The sequence below is a fragment of the Biomphalaria glabrata genome, chromosome 5, assembly GCF_947242115.1.
Source record: "Biomphalaria glabrata chromosome 5, xgBioGlab47.1, whole genome shotgun sequence".
Classification (NCBI taxonomy): Eukaryota; Metazoa; Mollusca; class Gastropoda; family Planorbidae; genus Biomphalaria; species Biomphalaria glabrata.
The window spans coordinates 25,351,296-25,374,418 of NC_074715.1; the positions used below are offsets into that span (position 1 = coordinate 25,351,296).

General features: G+C 32.8%; 1 protein-coding gene across 6 annotated transcripts in view; it reads right to left on the reverse strand.

The window, feature by feature from the left end:
* LOC106065960 (voltage-dependent calcium channel subunit alpha-2/delta-3-like) overlaps positions 1-23,123 on the reverse strand; it is a 49,558-nt gene that overhangs the window by 2,530 nt on the left and 23,905 nt on the right. For all 6 annotated transcript variants that reach the window (XM_056028717.1, XM_056028722.1, XM_056028721.1 and 3 more), the window contains exons 11-22: positions 17,257-17,510; positions 16,263-16,407; positions 15,736-15,885; positions 15,347-15,415; positions 13,987-14,179; positions 13,332-13,482; positions 12,912-13,067; positions 8,670-8,881; positions 7,938-8,142; positions 1,847-2,057; positions 935-1,073; positions 207-369 (exon numbers count right to left, since the gene is read on the reverse strand). In XM_056028717.1, the coding sequence (XP_055884692.1) occupies positions 207-369; positions 935-1,073; positions 1,847-2,057; positions 7,938-8,142; positions 8,670-8,881; positions 12,912-13,067; positions 13,332-13,482; positions 13,987-14,179; positions 15,347-15,415; positions 15,736-15,885; positions 16,263-16,407; positions 17,257-17,510 (2,048 nt within the window). The remainder of the gene's footprint in view (positions 1-206; positions 370-934; positions 1,074-1,846; positions 2,058-7,937; positions 8,143-8,669; positions 8,882-12,911; positions 13,068-13,331; positions 13,483-13,986; positions 14,180-15,346; positions 15,416-15,735; positions 15,886-16,262; positions 16,408-17,256; positions 17,511-23,123) is intronic.

Consider the following 23,123-nt stretch of genomic DNA (forward strand, 5'->3'; position numbering starts at 1 on the left):
AAATCTGTCATTACTTTTTTTACTTCTTGGACTCTAGGCATTCATAATAACTGATTTTTTTTCCCTACATTTTTAATTTGTGTGTTGATGCAAATGTAAAAGCAAATATGAATAAAAAAATATTTTTTTTTACAAAAAACAAAAGTAAATTTTGTTACAAAACTTTCTTTAATTAAGGAAATGTGAAATTAAAATAAAAGACCTACCTGCGGGTTATCTTGCAATGGAAGTTGTAAAACATGGACTGTTTATAGACGAGCCAGTCCTCAATGACAAGAAGATAGAGATTTGTCTGCGGCAATGCTGTGACATAATACAACCCTGACATACATGGGCCTGACACATTGCCTGTTATCATACCACTGGGCCCTACATGTTGAAAAGTAATTAGACACAGAGATGAATTAGAATAATTATAATGCATTGATTTTTAAACATTAAATTAGAACATCTAGAGAAAAATAATATAAGAAATGCTAATTTGTTTAAATTGTATTTTAACACCAGTTTTCATTAAATTTCTGTCAAATCAGATTGTGTAAGAAAAGGACTATGTCATGACATGTTTTGATCATGAATGTATGACATTAATAGTGCTACCCACTAATTGTTTTTTTTATTAGGACTAGCTTGAATTTTAGTTTGAAAAGGAAACATATTGTCTATTTAGGAGAAAAAATTTTATAAGTTAAAAAACTTTCCACATCAAAAGTTAAACAAAACATTTTTTATAGAAAACTTAGTTGACAATATTTGTTATTCACATAGGAATTAAGCAAGACTTGTTGGCAGCATTTACTAAGACTGTTTTTTTTCAATTAAAAACAACAACATTCCACTAACGAGAACAGACACAACACACAGAGACATTCATTGAGTGACTACATGCAGATGTCTTGATCTTTTCATTTTACAGAATATTTCCTCACATTACCTAGTGCTGCATCATCAGTTCTGTAACTGACTACATCTTGGATACAACCAAAGTCATTGTAAAACTTTGGAATTTTTCCTCTATTCTTGTAATAGTCATCAGTGTCTTCTGGCGTTTGAGGCAGTCCATCCAGTGTGACCTGTTATATGCACAGTAAATAAGGTGACAGCTAGACACAATATAGTTGACTATTTACATAAAATTTGTTAAATGTTGTTGTTGTTTACATTAAATTGTATTCACTTTAGAAAAGCCTCTTCACATTTCAATACAATAGATGAGAAGTGGAAGAAATGTGTCCACCTCGACATACAGTGGATATAAGCTTAATAAATATAAAGGTTGATATCAGGTTTCAGTGTAGACTTATGAATTGTATGTAATGCAAAAATTTCTCAGAGCTTCTAGGATTTGAACTTCACTGTCAGATAGATTTGGTTGAACTTCACTGTCAGATAGATTTGGTTGAACTTCACTGTCAGATAGATTTGGTTGAACTTCACTGTCCGATAGATTTGGTTGAACTTCACTGTCCGACAGATTTGGTTGAACTTCACTGTCAGATAGATTTGGTTGAACTTCACTGTCAGATAGATTTGGTTGAACTTCACTGTCAGATAGATTTGGTTGAACTTCACTGTCAGATAGATTTGGTTGTCAACAAAAGTTTTTTTCTGAAACTCTATTTCACTATAAAGTGTTCCACTGCTAATAGGTGGCTAACAGTAAAATATTTACATGACCGAATCAGTTCAACATATCTATATCATATATTAAACATAAGTTATTCCTGTAACATTCAATATTCTACAAAGATCAAATTTTAAAAAATGGGGTTGTGACTCAAAAAATGGTTGGAAACCATTGTTGTAGCATTTGATTTTTAAATAAATAAACTACAGTCAAACTTACTTTTGGTTCATCAGCTGAGATACGACAGGAGCCTTGGAAATCAATGGATTCTTCTCGTATGATGAACTTGTGGTAGTAAACAAGATGTTTCATCACCTCCCCTTCTTTACGTCCCAATGTAACAGACTGATATTGTGACTCATCAAGAGCATTAGCAGTCAGAAAGTCAGGGTCCATAACCAAGTATGCAGATGAATCAAACAAATAGCATCTGGGAAAAAAAATGGAAATGTTGTATTGAGATCAAAGTATTTTCAATTTCAAAATAAAAATTGTTACAATGCTATATGCCGGGTTTCCACACTCAAGGTTAAAAAAAAGTTAAATTAGGACATAAAATTCCAAAAATTTACCAACAAAAATACCCAGACATGTATTTATCTGAACATTCTAATAAAATCAATAACAAATATCTACATACTTCAAAAGCAAGCACTCAAAATTCAACACTCATTGTACTAATGAAAAATGTCAATTGTTTTAAAAAAAAAAAAAAAAAAAAGCTAATTTCTCAATGCCATATCAACATTTTGCAATTATATTATTAGAATAAAAACAATGTTAATTAGCTGTGACAGGCTGATGAAAGGGACTGAAGGACATTTTACTGTCAATTCAGATTTTCAATTAAACCATTTTTTATTTTTCAACAATGTTCTTCTCTAAAGAAAAACATTGAAATTCATTGCCAATGTTTGCATGTGTTCTTAAATGTAAATTTTTACTTCATGTGCATATTTTATAGATTTCAGAGTCAAAATTCTTTTTTGTTTTTATTGTTTTATACTTTGAAAAATTATTCTTATATCTCCACATAAACAAAACTAGTAACTTACTGGACTTTCAAAATGGTTTCTTAATACAACCTTAAAAAAAAAATTATATCCTAATTTTTGTACAAATTAGGGGTGCACCGGATAGTCGCTCCGGCTCCGGCTTCTGCCAAATATCCGGCATTTTTTACTATCCGGTGCTATTCGGCTCCGGTCGGATATCACTACCGGATAGTAAACCGGATAGTAAAAAATACACCTATTTAATATGCATAAAGTGGACCTCGTTCCATTAATGTCTGTTGTAGAATGTATTAATGTTTATATGAAAACAAAATAATGTGCTTAAAAATAGAGCCTTTATGAATATGCACCAAACATCATTTATTATAAAGACAAGGAGTGTTAATAACTTAATATAAATAATAATGAAACTTTACATCATAAATGCGCTTTACATACAGAGCAGCAATGGCTGACACTTTTTTCAATTTGTCTTGACCTTTGAGTAGGTTAGTTAACATGTTAAAATGCTACATTCCTTGACTACGTCATGCTGACCAGACGTCTGTCTAGCTGTGCGGGTATATCTCCAGAGGTAGAGATGAACAAGTCCCACCCCTTTTATTTGTTTAGTCCATCACATTGAGTTTTTTTTATAGGCAGGTGACCACAAGTTCAATACGATGGACGTAGGTTTAATGTCAGCGTATTGACACTCTCTAGAGGTCACACCTTTCGAGGGAACTGAGTTTGTTTACTTAGTAGATAATCTTTATTAGGGGGGCTGGACTACCTTAGCGACACCTCTAAGGTAACCAGGTATAATTCCAGATGAACAGCTCCCTCCCCCTTTTATTTGTTTAGTCCATCACATTGAGTTCATTGAACTGGACTTCAAGCCAAACATCTACACGGGTATCCGGACAAAGAGTTGGCTTATTTGGAGAAAAATCTTAATCACGTGGTTGGGCAAGAGGCCACACCTTTTCAAGTGTGCCAAGTTACTTGAACATAAATCTCAATTAGTAAGCTGGACTAAAGATCACATGCACCTAAACGAGTGACCTTTAGCTACACAGAACACAAACCGCGAGATTATATAGCCCAGTAAGCCAGTAACTAATTATTTTGTAGAAGACACGACCAGGGCTATCTTTAAATGGAGAGCTTAACACCCCATACTCTTTATTTTATTTCTTTGGTCCTTGACACCCAATTTATTGATAGACAATTAGACATTGACCATTTTTAAGCCAGAATGAAAAAACACAACGTGCTAACAAAGGATATTACACTGTCAATAAATATTACGGTTAAATAATTTTTCTAATGTGTTAACTTGAATATTACTCTCGCAGTTAAGTGTCTTGATTTGATAACAATATTCTTACAATTTGTGACAGTCAATTAACTCCTTGTTATTACTATTTTTTTTTTTACTTAAGATGCGTAGGCCCAACTTAGCAACTGTGTATCAGGCTAGGACGACTTTTACACACCTGACATCCATAGGCTTACTATCGTTCCCTTTTGTAACTGAAACCACGAATAAAATAATTAATAAGTAATAATTAAGGAAGATGTTTCTAACATACATTCTTTGCATTGAATGTTTCTTACGTACGTTCTTTGCACAATAAAATAAAACAAAGATGTGCATGTTTGCGTATCTGTATTTTTTTGCCTTGTATTAAAATCTTTAGAAAGAAAGCTAATTTCATTGTTGAATTCTTTTGACTTAATAAATAATGGAAAACCTTACAGTAAATTTTTAAATCGCATAAAATAAATTGAACAATAGTACCTCAGTTAGATCTAGCAAACAAAGAAACAATATGCTGGAGCGTAAAAATAGAAAAAAACCTTGACCTCTAACTAGTGGACGGGTATAATTTATCTATTTGCTTGACTAACCATGCCAATGTGTTATCTTTTTTGACTGACACCCAACTCTATTGCGTGCCTATGCTCAAGGAAAAAACAATGCTTGATGGTTAACACAAACAACTATACACACTACACTAGGACTACATATGTTGGCTCACTAGGTATATCTGACCAGGTTGTTGGTCTGAAATTCATGAACACATACATCCGACCACTATACAAGGCAGATTGCACTTTACTTATGAGATTTACATTAGTAACTAGTTAAAAATATACTAACATTATTTACATTGACCTTCCTACACACATCCTTTTCAGTTGGTGGCATTTTTTTATTATAGCTTTTATAAAGCGCTACTTTCATGCTTATAGCATGCTCAGAGCGCTTTGGTCCAATTTCATTTGTGGACCAGTGGGGGGAAGGGGGGGGGGAGGGGGTATCTAGAAGTTGGTTTTCCGTGCTGCCTTTAGGCGCTCAGTAAACGCAACTCTGCCGGGTGTCGAACCTCGAGCCCCCTTCTAGGTAGCCAAGCCAAGTCAAGTTCAAGCTCACTTAGCCTCTCGACCACGCTTCCCACTTGTACATACACACAGACACACTCATGCTATTCAGATTATTAGAAATACCTATAAGCTTGAATAAATCAATCAGTAACAGAGTTTAAAACAATAAGGTATATAAAAGGAAAAAAAATAAAACCAACCAATATAGGTATGTTATTTAACAGTTTCGTAAAATGTTCAGCAACACAAGCTATTAACAAGACACTTAGGTATCCGGCCCCGGCCGAATATCAAATTTTACTATCCGGTCATATCCGGCCCCGGCCGGATATCAAAAATTACTATCCAGTGCACCCCTCGTACAAATCAATATAGCAGTTTTTAATGCTGAATTTTAAAAAAAATTGCAAGTTTAACCTTGAAAATATTTGTTAATAAACATAATTTATGTTGATAACTATAACCACTAGAAAAGCTTTATAAGCTTACTCAAAGATTTTTGTTTTAGTAACATATAAAGACTTGTGGTCATTGCAAATTTATTAACTCCACATTTAAGATTCCATATAACGAAACGCAATATAATGTCAAATCAAGTCTTGATCAGCCCAACACATTCAACACACACTCAACATACAAAAATGAAGGGGTAGAAACTTCTAATAGAACTTAGCTGTTTATTATTCTCAAATTTTTCCAGGTCATGTGGGAACCCTGCATAAAAATGCCGAAGCAGGACGTTTTGGCGACGCCGTTTTGGCGACGCCGTTTTGGCCTCGCCGTTTTGGCGCGAAGGTCGTATTGGCGCGAGCCTTTTTGGCGACGGGACGTTTTGGCGCGAAATACATTATGTACGTTTATTGTATTATTTTTTTTAAAAGAATTATTCATATCTATGTTTTGCTTGAGTGTGTGTGTTAACTCTTTGGCTCCGGAATTAATTCGGAATTATTTGCCACTTTTGGACGGAATTAATTTTTCCGCCATTTCAGAGAGCGCTACTTTGCTTCGATATAACTTGTATAACTTTTTTATTTATTATTGGAAAATAATAAACTTGATATAGAATTAAAGAGAAATGGATGTTCTTTCCATTTCTTATGTTTTCTAGTTTGCAAATTATGTTGTTTTTGTAATTTTGGGTTTTGAATATAAAAATTAAAAATGAAAAACTCACCAACTGACATTGAAAATATCCATCCAAGTGCATGTTTAAAGAAATTTATTGTTCAAATTGAATTGAAATAGCTTTTTTTCTCATTTTTATCCATTTGTTTACAGAACACCACAGAAGAAACAGCAATAGATGCAAAAAATAATAAACTGGAACTAATAATCCAATGTCACTACTTTAACGAAAAAGGCCATAAAAAAAGCAATACGCTTGGAACAAAACACTTTTACCCTAAAACTAGTCCAACTGTAAAGCATATATATATTTATAGTATTTTCTTCTAAAGTTCTTCATGTACTTAGTATATAAATATTCCTTCTAGTTGTGATATTCATGGAAGCAGTCAATATGAATGTGTGGGTTCGACTCCCATCCAGCGCAAACATAAACCGTTCTCCCTGACCCAAAGTGTTTACATACTCTGTCTTTCTTTATAGTTATAGGTCTCCATTCTCTGAAAATGGATCTTATTCTAGCAGGGGTGTTCCATTTAATCCTATGGTCAGCATAGCTATTTATTTTGCTAACAAGACTATCAACAATGTGATTGTCAATGAAAAAAACATTCCATCTCAATAGATGCATGGCTGACTAAGTCTAGGTTGACAACCCAATTTCTTGATGGAATAAATCTGAAATTGTTCTGTTTCAGTGCCTAGATGATAGATCTAGAGATCTACATCTATCTGATTAGATTTAGATCTAGATAATGTAGAGACAGCTAAACTAGTTCTAGATCTACATTGAACATTAGCTGGGGGTGGAGCTGCTTCATCAGCTAATAAAATAAACTTCATCATTACTAGGCCTAGGCCTAGGTCTAGACCTATAAATTAATTTACTAGATCTAGATCTATATAATTAGATTTATCAATATCACCATCAGATGAAACAAAACCACTGTCATCTGAATTCTTATACTTCTTTATCAAAGAAATATTTAGATCTACAAAGTTTATATGGCCTTGGTTGAAGCTCCATATTAACAAAAAACACGCACACAGAAAAAATAAATGTCATCTCTTTACAAACTTCGTACAAAATAAAAACACGTTAAATGAAGGAAATTCCGGATGTTTAGCAAAGGGAAACTATTCTAGATAAACATTAAGCAATAAAAAACAAGAATTGGAGAAATGGAAACGAAAAAAAAAAATTTGAAATAGCCGATGCCCCCAGCGTTGGTCCGACTTTTTTCCCCTTTTTTAAAATCAACGCCCTGTGCGTTGGTGCGGAGCCAAAGAGTTAAGACATATTTTTCACGTATTAAATGTAAATGTGTATTTGTTTTTCACATCATTTTCTATAATAAACATTTTGGCTTGTGTATGTGTGTTTATTAAGACGCACACTTTTATTTTCAAAAAAGTTTTTTAAGATATTACTTTAAAATTAAAAACAAAATGAAATGATGATAGACTAAAAATTGATGCAATTATTTGTTTATATTAACATTGGTTTATTTAATAACTTTATGGTATCTCCAACTATACATACCAAACACTTGCTAATATAAGTAAAAATATAATACATGTACCATGTTTCTCAAAATACTACAAGTTAAGTATACATAGACACCATGGTTATTTGCCTAAGTCGCTGGAATTCAAGGGTTCATTAAAAAAAAGCTACGTGCTTATTAAATTATCGTCAAATGATATCTCGCGCCAAAACGTCCCGTACCGTAAAAATGCTTAGTAATGACATGACAAAAATTTGCTGAAATGTTAAAATATGAAAGGCCATTCACCTGGTCTCACAGTTTGGTTCCCCATTACGACATGTATATTTTTGACCACATGACTTGCGAAAGTCTGAAGCTTGCATACTTTCTAAAGATTTCTTCTGAAAATCATCATACAAAATATCCAGACCTGTCACAGCCTCCACACGCTCAGTGGCACATCTTCTGTGATCAGAGTTAGGACCTGGAGCTTTACTCATATAACAAACCTCTGGAAACAGAAAACATACATTAAGCACAGAATAATGTGGAAGCTCCACAGTCACATCAAAAAAGTGTTCTACGAGATGAACAATAGTCGTTACGACTGAAGGAGGCTAACTAATATCGAAGCAAAAAGTTTAACAAGGATTTCAATGTATACTAATTCAGTTAAGAAATGCAGAATTCCATTAGCTTCCTTCAGGCTTAAGACAACCGTGGCTCATCTCGGGGAGGACAAGGTGAGAGGCTGAGCATTAGCTATAGTCAGTAGTTCCACCCTTTCCCTGCAGCTCCAAAGGATTGGCAATAATTTAAAACAAGTTTGGGGTCAGCAACTTTGAAGGGTCTGCCAGAGTGTAGCAGTGTGCTAAAAGCTGCCTAATGGTTAACAGCTCCTAATTTGTGGAGTTCTAAGAGTTGACTTGACTGTGTTTGGCTTTAGCTGCAAGGCAGCAGAGTTTCAGATTCAGAGTCCTAGGTGAGTAGTAACCATAAAGCAAGATTATATGAGACTAAAATGGCAAAATGACCTACTGATGTAACAATCAGAATCAACCTCACAGCGACAGCCTCCCATTAACTGCCCTTTAGGAAATTCAGCACAATCTTGATCTGATTTAGGAGTCATCCCTTCAAACACAGCTTGGGAAATTGTATTGATTTTGCCCACACCAGCAGAGTCCATGTATGGTGTAGACACTGAAGTTTTATGTGGGTTCGAGCTGGTTCGCTTGTACCAAGGGCGTCTGTCAATTGTTAGAAACTGATTAAACTAATGCGATAAATTAATTATTCTATACAATTTTAAAAGATATTTGTTTAGAATACTTTTTAAGTCAACCAAATGAAACCATGCTTTTCTAGTCATTGACAGGGAAACCATAAGATTTTTTTTTAATTGAACTTATTTCTTCAATCTTTAGAACAGATTCCATCATTCATCCTTACAAATACTTTAAATCTTTGAACAGATTCCATCATTCACCTTACAAATACTTTAAATCATATTCCATCATTCATCCTTACAAATACTTTAAATCATATTCCATCATTCATCCTTACAAATACTTTAAATCATATTCCATCATTCATCCTTACAAATACTTTAAATCATATTTCATCATTCATCCTTACAAATACTTTAAATCATATTCCATCATTCATCCTTACAAATACTTTAAATCTTTAGAACAGATTCCATCATTCACCCTTACAAATACTTTAAATCTTTAGAACAGATTCCATCATTCACCCTTACAAATACTTTGAATCTTTAGAACAAATTCCATCATTCATCCTTACAAATACTTTAAATCATATTCCATCATTCATCCTTACAAATACTTTAAATCTATAGAACAGATTCCATCATTCATCCTTACAAATACTTTAAATCTTTAGAACAGATTCCATCATTCATCCTTACAAATACTTTAAATCTTTAGAACAGACTCCATCATTCATCCTTACAAATACTTTAAATCTTTAGAACAGATTCCATCATTCATCCTTACAAATACTTTAAATCTATAGAACAGATTCCATCATTCATCCTTACAAATACTTTAAATCTATAGAACAGATTCCATCATTCATCCTTACAAATACTTTAAATCTTTAGAACAAATTCCATCATTCATCCTTACAAATACTTTAAATCATATTTCATCATTCATCCTTACAAATACTTTAAATCATATTCCATCATTCATCCTTACAAATACTTTAAATCTATAGAACAGATTCCATCATTCATCCTTACAAATACTTTAAATCTTTAGAACAGATTCCATCATTCATCCTTACAAATACTTTAAATCTTTAGAACAGACTCCATCATTCATCCTTACAAATACTTTAAATCTTTAGAACAGATTCCATCATTCATCCTTACAAATACTTTAAATCTTTAGAACAGATTCCATCATTCATCCTTACAAATACTTTAAATCTTTAGAACAGATTCCATCATTCATCCTTACAAATACTTTAAATCATATTCCATCATTCATCCTTACAAATACTTTAAATCTATAGAACAGATTCCATCATTCATCCTTACAAATACTTTAAATCTTTAGAACAGATTCCATCATTCACCCTTACAAATACTTTAAATCTTTAGAACAGATTCCATCATTCACCCTTACAAATACTTTGAATCTTTAGAACAAATTCCATCATTCATCCTTACAAATACTTTAAATCATATTCCATCATTCATCCTTACAAATACTTTAAATCTATAGAACAGATTCCATCATTCATCCTTACAAATACTTTAAATCTTTAGAACAGATTCCATCATTCATCCTTACAAATACTTTAAATCTTTAGAACAGACTCCATCATTCATCCTTACAAATACTTTAAATCTTTAGAACAGATTCCATCATTCATCCTTACAAATACTTTAAATCTATAGAACAGATTCCATCATTCATCCTTACAAATACTTTAAATCTATAGAACAGATTCCATCATTCATCCTTACAAATACTTTAAATCTTTAGAACAAATTCCATCATTCATCCTTACAAATACTTTAAATCATATTTCATCATTCATCCTTACAAATACTTTAAATCATATTCCATCATTCATCCTTACAAATACTTTAAATCTATAGAACAGATTCCATCATTCATCCTTACAAATACTTTAAATCTTTAGAACAGATTCCATCATTCATCCTTACAAATACTTTAAATCTTTAGAACAGACTCCATCATTCATCCTTACAAATACTTTAAATCTTTAGAACAGATTCCATCATTCATCCTTACAAATACTTTAAATCTTTAGAACAGATTCCATCATTCATCCTTACAAATACTTTAAATCTTTAGAACAGATTCCATCATTCATCCTTACAAATACTTTAAATCATATTCCATCATTCATCCTTACAAATACTTTAAATCTATAGAACAGATTCCATCATTCATCCTTACAAATACTTTAAATCTTTAGAACAGATTCCATCATTCATCCTTACAAATACTTTAAATCTTTAGAACAGACTCCATCATTCATCCTTACAAATACTTTAAATCTTTAGAACAGATTCCATCATTCATCCTTACAAATACTTTAAATCTTTAGAACAGATTCCATCATTCATCCTTACAAATACTTTAAATCTTTAGAACAGATTCCATCATTCATCCTTACAAATACTTTAAATCATATTCCATCATTCATCCTTACAAATACTTTAAATCTTTAGAACATATTCCATCATTCATCCTTACAAATACTTTAAATCTTTAGAACAAATTCCATCATTCATCCTTACAAATACTTTAAATCTTTAGAACAGATTCCATCATTCATCCTTACAAATACTTTAAATCATATTCCATCATTCATCCTTACAAATACTTTAAATCTATAGAACAGATTCCATCATTCATCCTTACAAATACTTTAAATCTTTAGAACAGACTCCATCATTCATCCTTACAAATACTTTAAATCTTTAGAACAGATTCCATCATTCATCCTTACAAATACTTTAAATCTTTAGAACAGACTCCATCATTCATCCTTACAAATACTTTAAATCTTTAGAACAGATTCCATCATTCATCCTTACAAATACTTTAAATCTTTAGAACAGACTCCATCATTCATCCTTACAAATACTTTAAATCTTTAGAACAGATTCCATCATTCATCCTTACAAATACTTTAAATCTTTAGAACAGATTCCATCATTCATCCTTACAAATACTTTAAATCATATTCCATCATTCATCCTTACAAATACTTTAAATCTTTAGAACATATTCCATCATTCATCCTTACAAATACTTTAAATCTTTAGAACAAATTCCATCATTCATCCTTACAAATACTTTAAATCTTTAGAACAGATTCCATCATTCATCCTTACAAATACTTTAAATCATATTCCATCATTCATCCTTACAAATACTTTAAATCTATAGAACAGATTCCATCATTCATCCTTACAAATACTTTAAATCTTTAGAACAGACTCCATCATTCATCCTTACAAATACTTTAAATCTTTAGAACAGATTCCATCATTCATCCTTACAAATACTTTAAATCTTTAGAACAGACTCCATCATTCATCCTTACAAATACTTTAAATCTTTAGAACAGACTCCATCATTCATCCTTACAAATACTTTAAATCTTTAGAACAGATTCCATCATTCATCCTTACAAATATTTTAAATCTTTAGAACAGATTCCATCATTCATCCTTACAAATACTTTAAATCATATTCCATCATTCATCCTTACAAATACTTTAAATCTTTAGAACATATTCCATCATTCATCCTTACAAATACTTTAAATCTTTAGAACAAATTCCATCATTCATCCTTACAAATACTTTAAATCTTTAGAACAGATTCCATCATTCATCCTTACAAATACTTTAAATCATATTCCATCATTCATCCTTACAAATACTTTAAATCTATAGAACAGATTCCATCATTCATCCTTACAAATACTTTAAATCTTTAGAACAAATTCCATCATTCATCCTTACAAATACTTTAAATCTTTAGAACAGATTCCATCATTCATCCTTACAAATACTTTAAATCATATTCCATCATTCATCCTTACAAATACTTTAAATCTTTAGAACAGACTCCATCATTTATCCTTACAAATACTTGAATCTTCACAAAGTGTAATACAACAAACTGAAGCTTAAGTTATTAATATTTTAAGCAACAACTTTAATAATGAATTAATTCAATTACTTCTAATACAAGGTGAACTTACTGTGTAGGGTCATAGTTTCTTGTTGACCTATGACCTGGATATGTTCTAAAAACTCCACTTCTCAAGCCAACATTAGTCCACTTCACTTGATCTAAAGATTCAAAGTTACGAGTTTTCCAAATTTCTTCAATTGGAAATGTTATCAGCACATCAGCTCTAGAGGGTAAAAAGTTTTGAAATAAAGGTCAATGCTACCTTTTTTATAAAATACACAAATCCTCACAGCCTTAATGCCAGTCTGTCCTGGTTTCTATTATCTATCTATTTTGAACCTCAGTGAAATTTTTTCCCCCAAAATAACTTTAGGGTCATAATGGTAATTTGATCACATGTATATAGGGTACATAGTTAGTATAATTTAGTATTCCTATAGGAGATCCATGCAGAAAAAAAAAAGCACTAGACCAAAATGAGACAAACCTAATGCCTTTGTTAAACATTTGTTCACTGTCATCATCATCACAACCACGGTCAGGCTCATTGCCGTTGATCCATAAATGTGCATCCAAAGTTTTCTCTGCCAGACTGTCATTGTAAGAGTACCTGATGGGATCACAGTGACTCTGGGGAGCTGGACGACACAAAAAATGTTTTAAAGCACTCTCAGAATTAAAGAGTAAGTAATGACCAAATTAAACAGTTAAAACTTATGTTAGCCAAGTTGTAACAAATGCTTCTATAGGCCTAGATACAAACCCTGGAAAGATGTTTTACTTTGAAGACCTGGATTGAAGCTTCCAACTCAGCTCTAAAATACTAAATGGTCATGTGGATCAAGTGACTAATCATTTTGCAGACCATATGTTATGCTCACATAGGTTACTGTTGTCCACCTTGAAGTTCAGAGTCACTATCCCAAAAGACCACTTTGGTAAAACAGTCAGTGACAACCTTTTTTGTGTGAATTATGACCACTATTTGATACAATTTTAAATGACTTGTAATACCAATAGATTGTGAATAGGTTTCTACAGATTATTTTTATCCAAAGGGAACCACTACACTAAAACATAAACTTGACTAACTTTTAAAGCACTGCATGTATCACAATTGTTTGGTTAAATAGGGCACTAACCTAAAAAGATTGTGGAGTGGTTGTATGTTACTCTCAGGCCAGGATACTTTTCATCATTTTCTCTAACATCAATGGCTTCAAATGTTCCTTTCAGCTTCTCTCTCAATAAAGTACTGTTGTACATTTTCAGTAAATTATAATAGCTGACACCAATATGAGATCGATTCTTTGGCTCTTGAGATCTTCGGAATTCCTGTGAAAACAAACCTAAAATGTCAGAAATAATCTTTAAAGCATATTTCATCATGGTTTTCTCATTAATGTTACAAAAAAGTTTCACTTGATCTCCAGAACACGGTAAATTAATTTGTAGACACTGCCGCCTCTTTCAGCGAAAACAGACGTAATGTTCCAAAAGACACCCTTCAACTCAGCAGTAAACGGACAGCCCCTTAACATGGTAGACCACTTAACATATCTAGGTAGTATAGTATCAAATGATGCCTCACTCTCAAGGGAAGTTGATAACCGTCTGGCCAGGACCAGTAGCGCTTTTGGACGCCTTCAGGCGAGAGTGTGGCGGAACAAATCACTCCGCCTGCCTACAAAAATTAATGTCTACCAGGTGGTGGTTCTCTCAACCATTCTATATGACTCTGAGACATGGACACTATACAGAAAACAACTAAGACTACTTGAGCGCTTTCACCAAAGATGCTTGCGCTCCATCATGGACATACGGTGGCAAAACCACACAACAAACAGCGATGTCCTTAAACGCCGGCATGGACAGTATAGAGGGACTTCTTATGGTCCGACAGTTACGCTGGGCAGGGCACGTATCCCACATGGGAGATGTACATATGCCAAAGGCAGTCTTTTTTGGTGAGCTAAAAGGTGGTTGACGCAACAGAAGTGGCCCACGGAAACACTTCAAAGACCAGCGTTTGCATCAACTTTCCTTAGCTGACATAGAAGAGAGCACCTGGTTGCATGTGGCCTCAGGACAAGACAGCTGGAGGTCACTCACAAAGGCTGCGGGATACACATTTGAGACCAAAAGAAAATCCGCTGCTGAGGACAAAAGTAGACAGCAAAAAGAAAATCTAAATCGACCACCTGTGCCCAATGGTTATGCTTGCCCTGGACGTGGTAAAATATGTAGGTCAAAGCTGGGGCTGCACAGCCACAAGAAATACTGCATTCCTCACTAATCTTTGGACTTGAAGACAAGCCTTATTATTATTATTATTTGAAAAAAAATCTCCAGTACATTTCAAATATGTCAATCAATTAAAAAAAAAAAATTAAACATCTTATTAAAACTTAGCTTTTTTTGTGTAATATTTTATTGCAAAAAAATATTATCACACTTTTTACCTAAAAAAAAAAAGCCCAATAAGTTGATCCATTGACTTACCATGTCTTCATTTGCTAAACTGTAAGCAAAGCAATAATCTGTACCTTTAATAGATCCATAGTAATAAGTCTAAACAGAAAATGAAAAAGAATTAACAAAAACTTTAGTTGGTAAAGTTTAAAGTTTTAATAATTACTATTTGAAAAGGAAAATACATATATTCATTGATATAAAACTAATATTGTCTAGTGTCATGCTATTCTTCACAAATGAAGACAAGCACATTTTTAAGCTCATTTTCTCTATGACTTTATTATGTGACTCTTATCTCTTTAAAACAATTACAATTAGCCTGCGTAGAAATTTCAAATGAAACTACTACTAAGCTGTTGTAATCACTTAGACATAAAGTCATTCACTAAATGATTGAATCTATTGAATCTACTTACTCTCATTTTTCCTCCTCTGGCTTTAGGTATGACCTTCATTCCAGATCGACCTTCCAACATTGCTTCTTCTATTTCTGAGAATTCTGATGGTTTGCCATCTTTGTCTTGTTCCAACTGACTGATTGGGATACTGATGGGATCTTCCAACAGCTACATCACAACAGAAGAAATCTTAATGTAACTAGATGCACAGAACAAGTGCAACATGGCTTTTTTATTATATAATAATTGTATTTTTGGACAAAACCTTTGTCAAGAAATTAATACAAATTAAAAAGCCCAAATTAGTTTTTATTGGCCAATTTTCTTTTCTTAATTAATGTTTCTCAAATATTTTAGTGCAGACTTTTGAACTTGACATTTTTATTAAAACTACTACTATGGAATATTGCCTGATTATTGAATACAACCTTGTGTTAAAATGTCAAGTATTAGCACATGTATATATCAAGTTCATACACTATATCATTCTATAGGAACACAAATTATTTTGGTTAAGTAGAATAGTGGATTCTTCCAACTCCTACCTTTGTACTAGGCTTCAAACGTGGGTGGAAGATGACCCCAGATTTAGAATTCACCAAAAAAGAATACACTGAGCCCCACTGGTGTTTGGTAAGAAAGTTTTCAATTTCATCTAATGTGGCATCAACACCAACTACTCCTATGATCCTAGTTCAAAAGAAACACATAATTCACATTTTTAAAGTTTTTAACTATTTCACAGAGGAGGGAAAAAACTTAATTTTCAAGGCAACTTTAGTTTTAAGCTATGATAGAATTTCACTGGTGCCACAAATAAAAAATGCCTCCATGTTTGTATAATATAAATTTCAAAAAGAAATACTGACAAATAATGTGTTAATTCTTCAACAACAAGTGAATGGAAGCAAATGCTCAAATGATGCAACTGGTGGGAGATATGTAAGTACAAAAATTGACATCACTTTCTGGTCTTAAAAAATGTTCCATGAATTGAAAAAAAAAAAAAGTACAGATTACACAACTTAACCTAGTCTATGTGTAAACCTATTCCTTAACCTAGTCTTTGTGTAAACCTATTCCTTAACCTAGTATATGTGTAAACCTATTCCTTAACCTAGTCTTTGTGTAAACCTATTCCTTAACCTAGTCTATGTGTAAAACCAGTCCTTAACCTAGTCTAGGTGTAAATCTAGTCTACCATGTTAGTTTGAGATCTCAAAAATATTTTATTGGTAAAATTTTTTGTATTCTTCATTGGAGTAATAAATTCCTACCATATCTTCATGTCCTAGACAAACCACTTTATTTCAAACTAAGTTTTACTTTTTTCTAGCATGTCTTTCCTTCTAGTTCCTACTCCTTCCTTTTATTTTTTGTTTGACTATTTGATAAGATCTTTTGTGCTTGTCCTAGCAAATGACTTAAGGATAGACTTTTTCCTTTATGTCTTTCTTCCTGTTTCCAATGTAAGATCTTAATGTATTAGCATAAATATCAATAGTTTTTGTTTTCTTCTGATTGTTCTATGGCACCTACTTGCCAGTCCTGTTACTAATGACAGGTACAGCATGAGTTATCATGAGACCCAAACCCCAAGAATCTATATAGGGTGAAGTCCAAAGGGTGGTGCCAGATACTGAGATGGCAGACAAAAATTCAAAATAGTTGGACATCTGTGTGATGAGATTCTCTCCAGTTAACAGTTTGAGTAGACTTCCATTGTGGTCACATGCCAGAGTGCCAGGGAACATTTCTGCATCTTCAACAATCAAGTAACTGAATATTCTAGCCTGGAGGATAAAGAATAATATTGGAATTAAATTCTATGAGTTACAAAGCAATCCATATTTAATACACAAAACAAACTCATAACAGAAGCTTAAAAAAAATTCTTTCAAAGTATCAAACTTTCTAAACATGTCAAACTTTACAAGACAGCCATGTTATAAGAGAATCAGTTTAGGTATATCTAATGTGCCTTATAAGAGAATCACTTTAGGTATATCTAATGTGCCTTATAAGAGAATCACTTTAGGTAATAATATTGGAATTAAATTCTATGAGTTACAAAGCAATCCATATTTAATACACAAAACAAACTCATAACAGAAGCTTAAAAAAAATTCTTTCAAAGTATCAAACTTTCTAAACATGTCAAACTTTACAAGAAAGCCATGTTATAAGAGAATCAGTTTAGGTATATCTAACGTGCCTTATAAGAGAATCACTTTAGGTATATCTAATGTGCCTTATAAGAGAATCACTTTAGGTATATCTAAAGTGCCTTATAAGAGAATCACTTTAGGTATATCTAATGTGCCTTATAAGAGAATCACTTTAGGTATATCTAATGTGCCTTATAAAAGAATCAGTTTAAGTATATCTAATGTGCCTTATAAAAGAATTATGCTTAGAGAATAAGAACATAAATGCAGAGAAAATACAAAATATTTTGGGCTAGACTAGAACTATGCCTTTGAACAGTTTGGATGCTTCTATCTAGCCAATCAAGTCTTGTCAATCATCAAGACATGTTTTGGTATTGACTCATGTTCTTCTGAATGTTTATCATGATTTAATCAATAGTCTAACTAGACAGCAACAAGAGTCCAAAAGAAAGACTGCAGTACCACAGCTTAGTCTTAGTCTGGATTTAACAAAAATGATCAATAAGTACAAACAACAAGCTGGTTGATTTAGGAAGAATATTTGAAACTAAAAGAAAACCTTACTTTAAGTACAAACAACAAGTTGGTTGATTTAGGAAGAATATTTGAAACTAAAAGAAAACCTTACTTTAAGTACAAACAACAAGCTGGTTGATTTAGGAAGAATATTTGAAACTAAAAGAAAACCTTACTTTAAGTACAAACAACAAGCTGGTTGATTTAGGAAGAATATTTGAAACTAAAAGAAAACCTTACTTTAAATACAAACAACAAGTTGGTTGATTTAGGAAGAATATTTGAAACTAAAAGAAAACCTTACTTTAAGTACAAACAACAAGCTGGTTGATTTAGGAAGAATATTTCAAACTAAAAGAAAACCTTACTTTAAGTACAAACAACAAGCTGATTGATTTAGGAAGAATATTTGAAACTAAAAGAAAACCTTACTTTAAGTACAAACAACAAGTTGGTTGATTTAGGAAGAATATTTGAAACTAAAAGAAAACCTTACTTTAAGTACAAACAACAAGTTGGTTGATTTAGGAAGAATATTTGAAACTAAAAGAAAACCTTACTTTAAGTACAAACAACAAGCTGGTTGATTTAGGAAGAATATTTGAAACTAAAAGAAAACCTTACTTTAAGTACAAACAACAAGTTGGTTGATTTAGGAAGAATATTTGAAACTAAAAGAAAACCTTACTTTAAGTACAAACAACAAGTTGGTTGATTTAGGAAGAATATTTGAAACTAAAAGAAAACCTTACTTTAAGTACAAACAACAAGTTGGTTGATTTAGGAAGAATATTTCAAACTAAAAGAAAACCTTACTTTAAGTACAAACAACAAGCTGGTTGATTTAGGAAGAATATTTGAAACTAAAAGAAAACCTTACTTTAAGTACAAACAACAAGTTGGTTGATTTAGGAAGAATATTTGAAACTAAAAGAAAACCTTACTTTAAGTACAAACAACAAGCTGGTTGATTTAGGAAGAATATTTGAAACTAAAAGAAAACCTTACTTTAAGTACAAACAACAAGCTGGTTGATTTAGGAAGAATATTTGAAACTAAAAGAAAACCTTACTTTAAGTACAAACAACAAGTTGGTTGATTTAGGAAGAATATTTGAAACTAAAAGAAAACCTTACTTTAAGTACAAACAACAAGCTGGTTGATTTAGGAAGAATATTTGAAACTAAAAGAAAACCTTACTTTAAGTACAAACAACAAGCTGGTTGATTTAGGAAGAATATTTGAAACTAAAAGAAAACCTTACTTTAAATTAGGGGTGCACCGGATAGTCCCTCCGGCTCCGGCTTCTGCCGAATATCCGGCATTTTTTACTATCCGGTGCTATTCGGCTCCGGTCGGATATCACTACCGGATAGTAAAAAATACACCTATTTAATATGCATAAAGTGGACCTCGTTCCATTACTGTCTGTTATAGAATGTATTAATGCTTATATGAAAACAAAATAATGAGCTTTAAAATAGAGCCATTATGAATATGCACCAAACTTCGTTTATTATAAAGACAAGGCGTGTTAATAACTTAATATGAATAAAGATGAAACTTTACATCATAAATGCGCTTTACATACAGAGCAGCAATGGCTGGCACTTTTTTCAATTTGTCTTGACCTTTGAGTAAGTTAGTTAACATGTTAAAATGCTACATTCCTTGACTACGTCATGCTGACCAGACGTCTGTCTAGCTGTGCGGGTATATCTCCAGAGGTAGAGATGAACAACTCCCACCCCCTTTTATTTGTTTAGTCCATCACATTGAGTTTTTTATGGGTGGGTAACCACAAGTTAAATACGATGGACGTAGGTTTAATGTCAGCGTATTGACACTCTCTAGTGGTCACACCTTTCGAGGGAACTGAGTTTGTTTACTTAGTAGTTAATCTTTATTAGGGGGAGTAGGGGCTGGACTACAAGAGCCACACCTCTAATGTAACCAGGTATATTTCTAGATGAACAACTCCCTTCCCCTTTTATTTGTTTAGCCCATCACATTGAGTTCATTGATTGACAGGTGACCCCAAGTCAGATACGATGGACGTAAGCACTCTCTAGAGGTCACACGAGGGAACTAGGTTTGTTATTGGGGGGGGGGGGGGGGGGTGGACTAGACTTTACATTATAAATTCGTATTACATACGTAGCAGCGATGTCTGGCACATTTTAAAAGCTTGTCTTGACCTTTGAGTGGTCTTGTAAACACGTAATATTTCTTAACTACGTCACGCTGATAATCTGTCTAGATGTGCGGGTATATCTCCAGAGGTAGAGATGAGCACCCCCACCTCCTTTTGTTTGTTTAGTCCATAAAATTGAGTTCACGGATAGGCAGCTGACCACATTAAGCCAGATGTCAACGTGTTGACACTTTCTAGAGGTCACATCTTATGAGGGAACTGAGTTTGTTTACTTGGAGTAGAATTTTTATTAGGGGCGGGACTACAAGCCAAATCTCTATAAGGTTAATCTGGTATGAGTTTGTTTATTATGAGATTGTCAATCAAGGGTCTGGACCACAAACCAAATTGTTAAGACATATTGACACTGTCTAGAGGTCACTAGATGGTGACACTAAGTTTGTTTACTTGAAGAGAAATGTCAATTAGGGCGCTGAACTACAGGACACACCCCTACAAGTATTTTGTTACACAAGCCACGGGTATAAAAGTAGCTTTGCAAGGGCATTTAGTAAATTAAATAGTAATAATAATGGCTGATAAAAAGTCATCACTTATATGGCGTTACTTTAATGTCAAAACAATGGACAACTTTAAAGTAGTTTGCAATGCTTGTAAAATAGTAATGTCACGTGGTAAACCAGGCAAACCTAAAGACTTCTCAACCACCACTATGATTAGTCATCTACGCTCGAAACACCCAGACTTATTCAACGAAATGACTGCATTGAAATCAGCATCAAGTAATATCACTGCCTGTGCCAGTACGTCTACGAGCTCCAGTGATTCGTCAAGCCTCACACACAAGCAGCAACCAGGGATTAAAGAGGTCTTAGACAAAGCTAAATTGTGGGATATTAATAGTGATAATGCTAAACGCATTCACTTGGCCATAGCAAAGATGATTGCAACTGACATGGAACCTTACCAAGTAGTTGAGAAGCCTGGATTTATTGGACTTTTCAAAGTACTGGAGAAAAGATACACTGTGCCTAGTCGCAAATATTTTACAGAACGTGTTATTCCAGATATCTACGACAATATTTCCTCAAAGCTTCGTGAAATGCTATCTGATGCTAAAAGCACCGCTTTCTCAACGGTCACTTGGACAGCTGATAATACCACCGAATCATATTTTGGTTTAACTGCCCATTGGTTGAATGAGTCATTTGACCGAAGCAGCTATGTTTTGCATTGTACAAAATTTAATGGCCATCATACGGCTGCAAATTTGCTGTACTTAAGATATTTACTAAGCCATTATCTGTATTAGATACAAACCAGAAGCGGTTTGTGGCCTTTAAAACACGAGCCTAATGACAAGTTGATGGTGTCAAATACATGAACACAAACATCTACCCACTATACAACTTAGATTGTACTTAAGAAAGATTTACGCTATAAAACCAAGAGTGAACTTTACCTTTGAAAGATTTACATTAGTTACATATATATGTTTATATATTCTGCATGAGTTATCCCACATTCTACCTTACAATACATACGCACACACCATCTCATGTTACAAAGATTAGTTTATGATAAGCATATCTGTAAAAAAAAATGCTGTTCATTTTAATTTATCAATCAGTGATAGAGTTTAAAGTAAGAAAGTAAATAACAAAATAATATGAATATAGGTATGTTATATAGAAGATTTGCAAAAACTTCAGTAAAACGAGCTGTTTGAGTCATGAAGGTATCCGGCTCCGGCTCCGGCCGAATATCTAATTGTACTATCCGGTTATATCCGGCTCCGGCCGGATATCAAAAAGTACTATCCGGTGCACCCCTACTTTAAATACAAACAACAAGTTGGTTGATTTAGGAAGAATATTTGAAACTAAAAGAAAACCTTACTTTAAGTACAAACAACAAGCTGGTTGATTTAGGAAGAATATTTCAAACTAAAAGAAAACCTTACTTTAAGTACAAACAACAAGCTGGTTGATTTAGGAAGAATATTTGAAACTAAAAGAAAACCTTACTTTAAGTACAAACAACAAGTTGGTTGATTTAGGAAGAATATTTGAAACTAAAAGAAAACCTTACTTTAAGTACAAACAACAAGTTGGTTGATTTAGGAAGAATATTTGAAACTAAAAGAAAACCTTACTTTAAGTACAAACAACAAGCTGGTTGATTTAGGAAGAATATTTGAAACTAAAAGAAAACCTTACTTTAAGTACAAACAACAAGTTGGTTGATTTAGGAAGAATATTTGAAACTAAAAGAAAACCTTACTTTAAGTACAAACAACAAGTTGGTTGATTTAGGAAGAATATTTCAAACTAAAAGAAAACCTTACTTTAAGTACAAACAACAAGCTGGTTGATTTAGGAAGAATATTTGAAACTAAAAGAAAACCTTACTTTAAGTACAAACAACAAGTTGGTTGATTTAGGAAGAATATTTGAAACTAAAAGAAAACCTTACTTTAAGTACAAACAACAAGTTGGTTGATTTAGGAAGAATATTTGAAACTAAAAGAAAACCTTACTTTAAGTACAAACAACAAGCTGGTT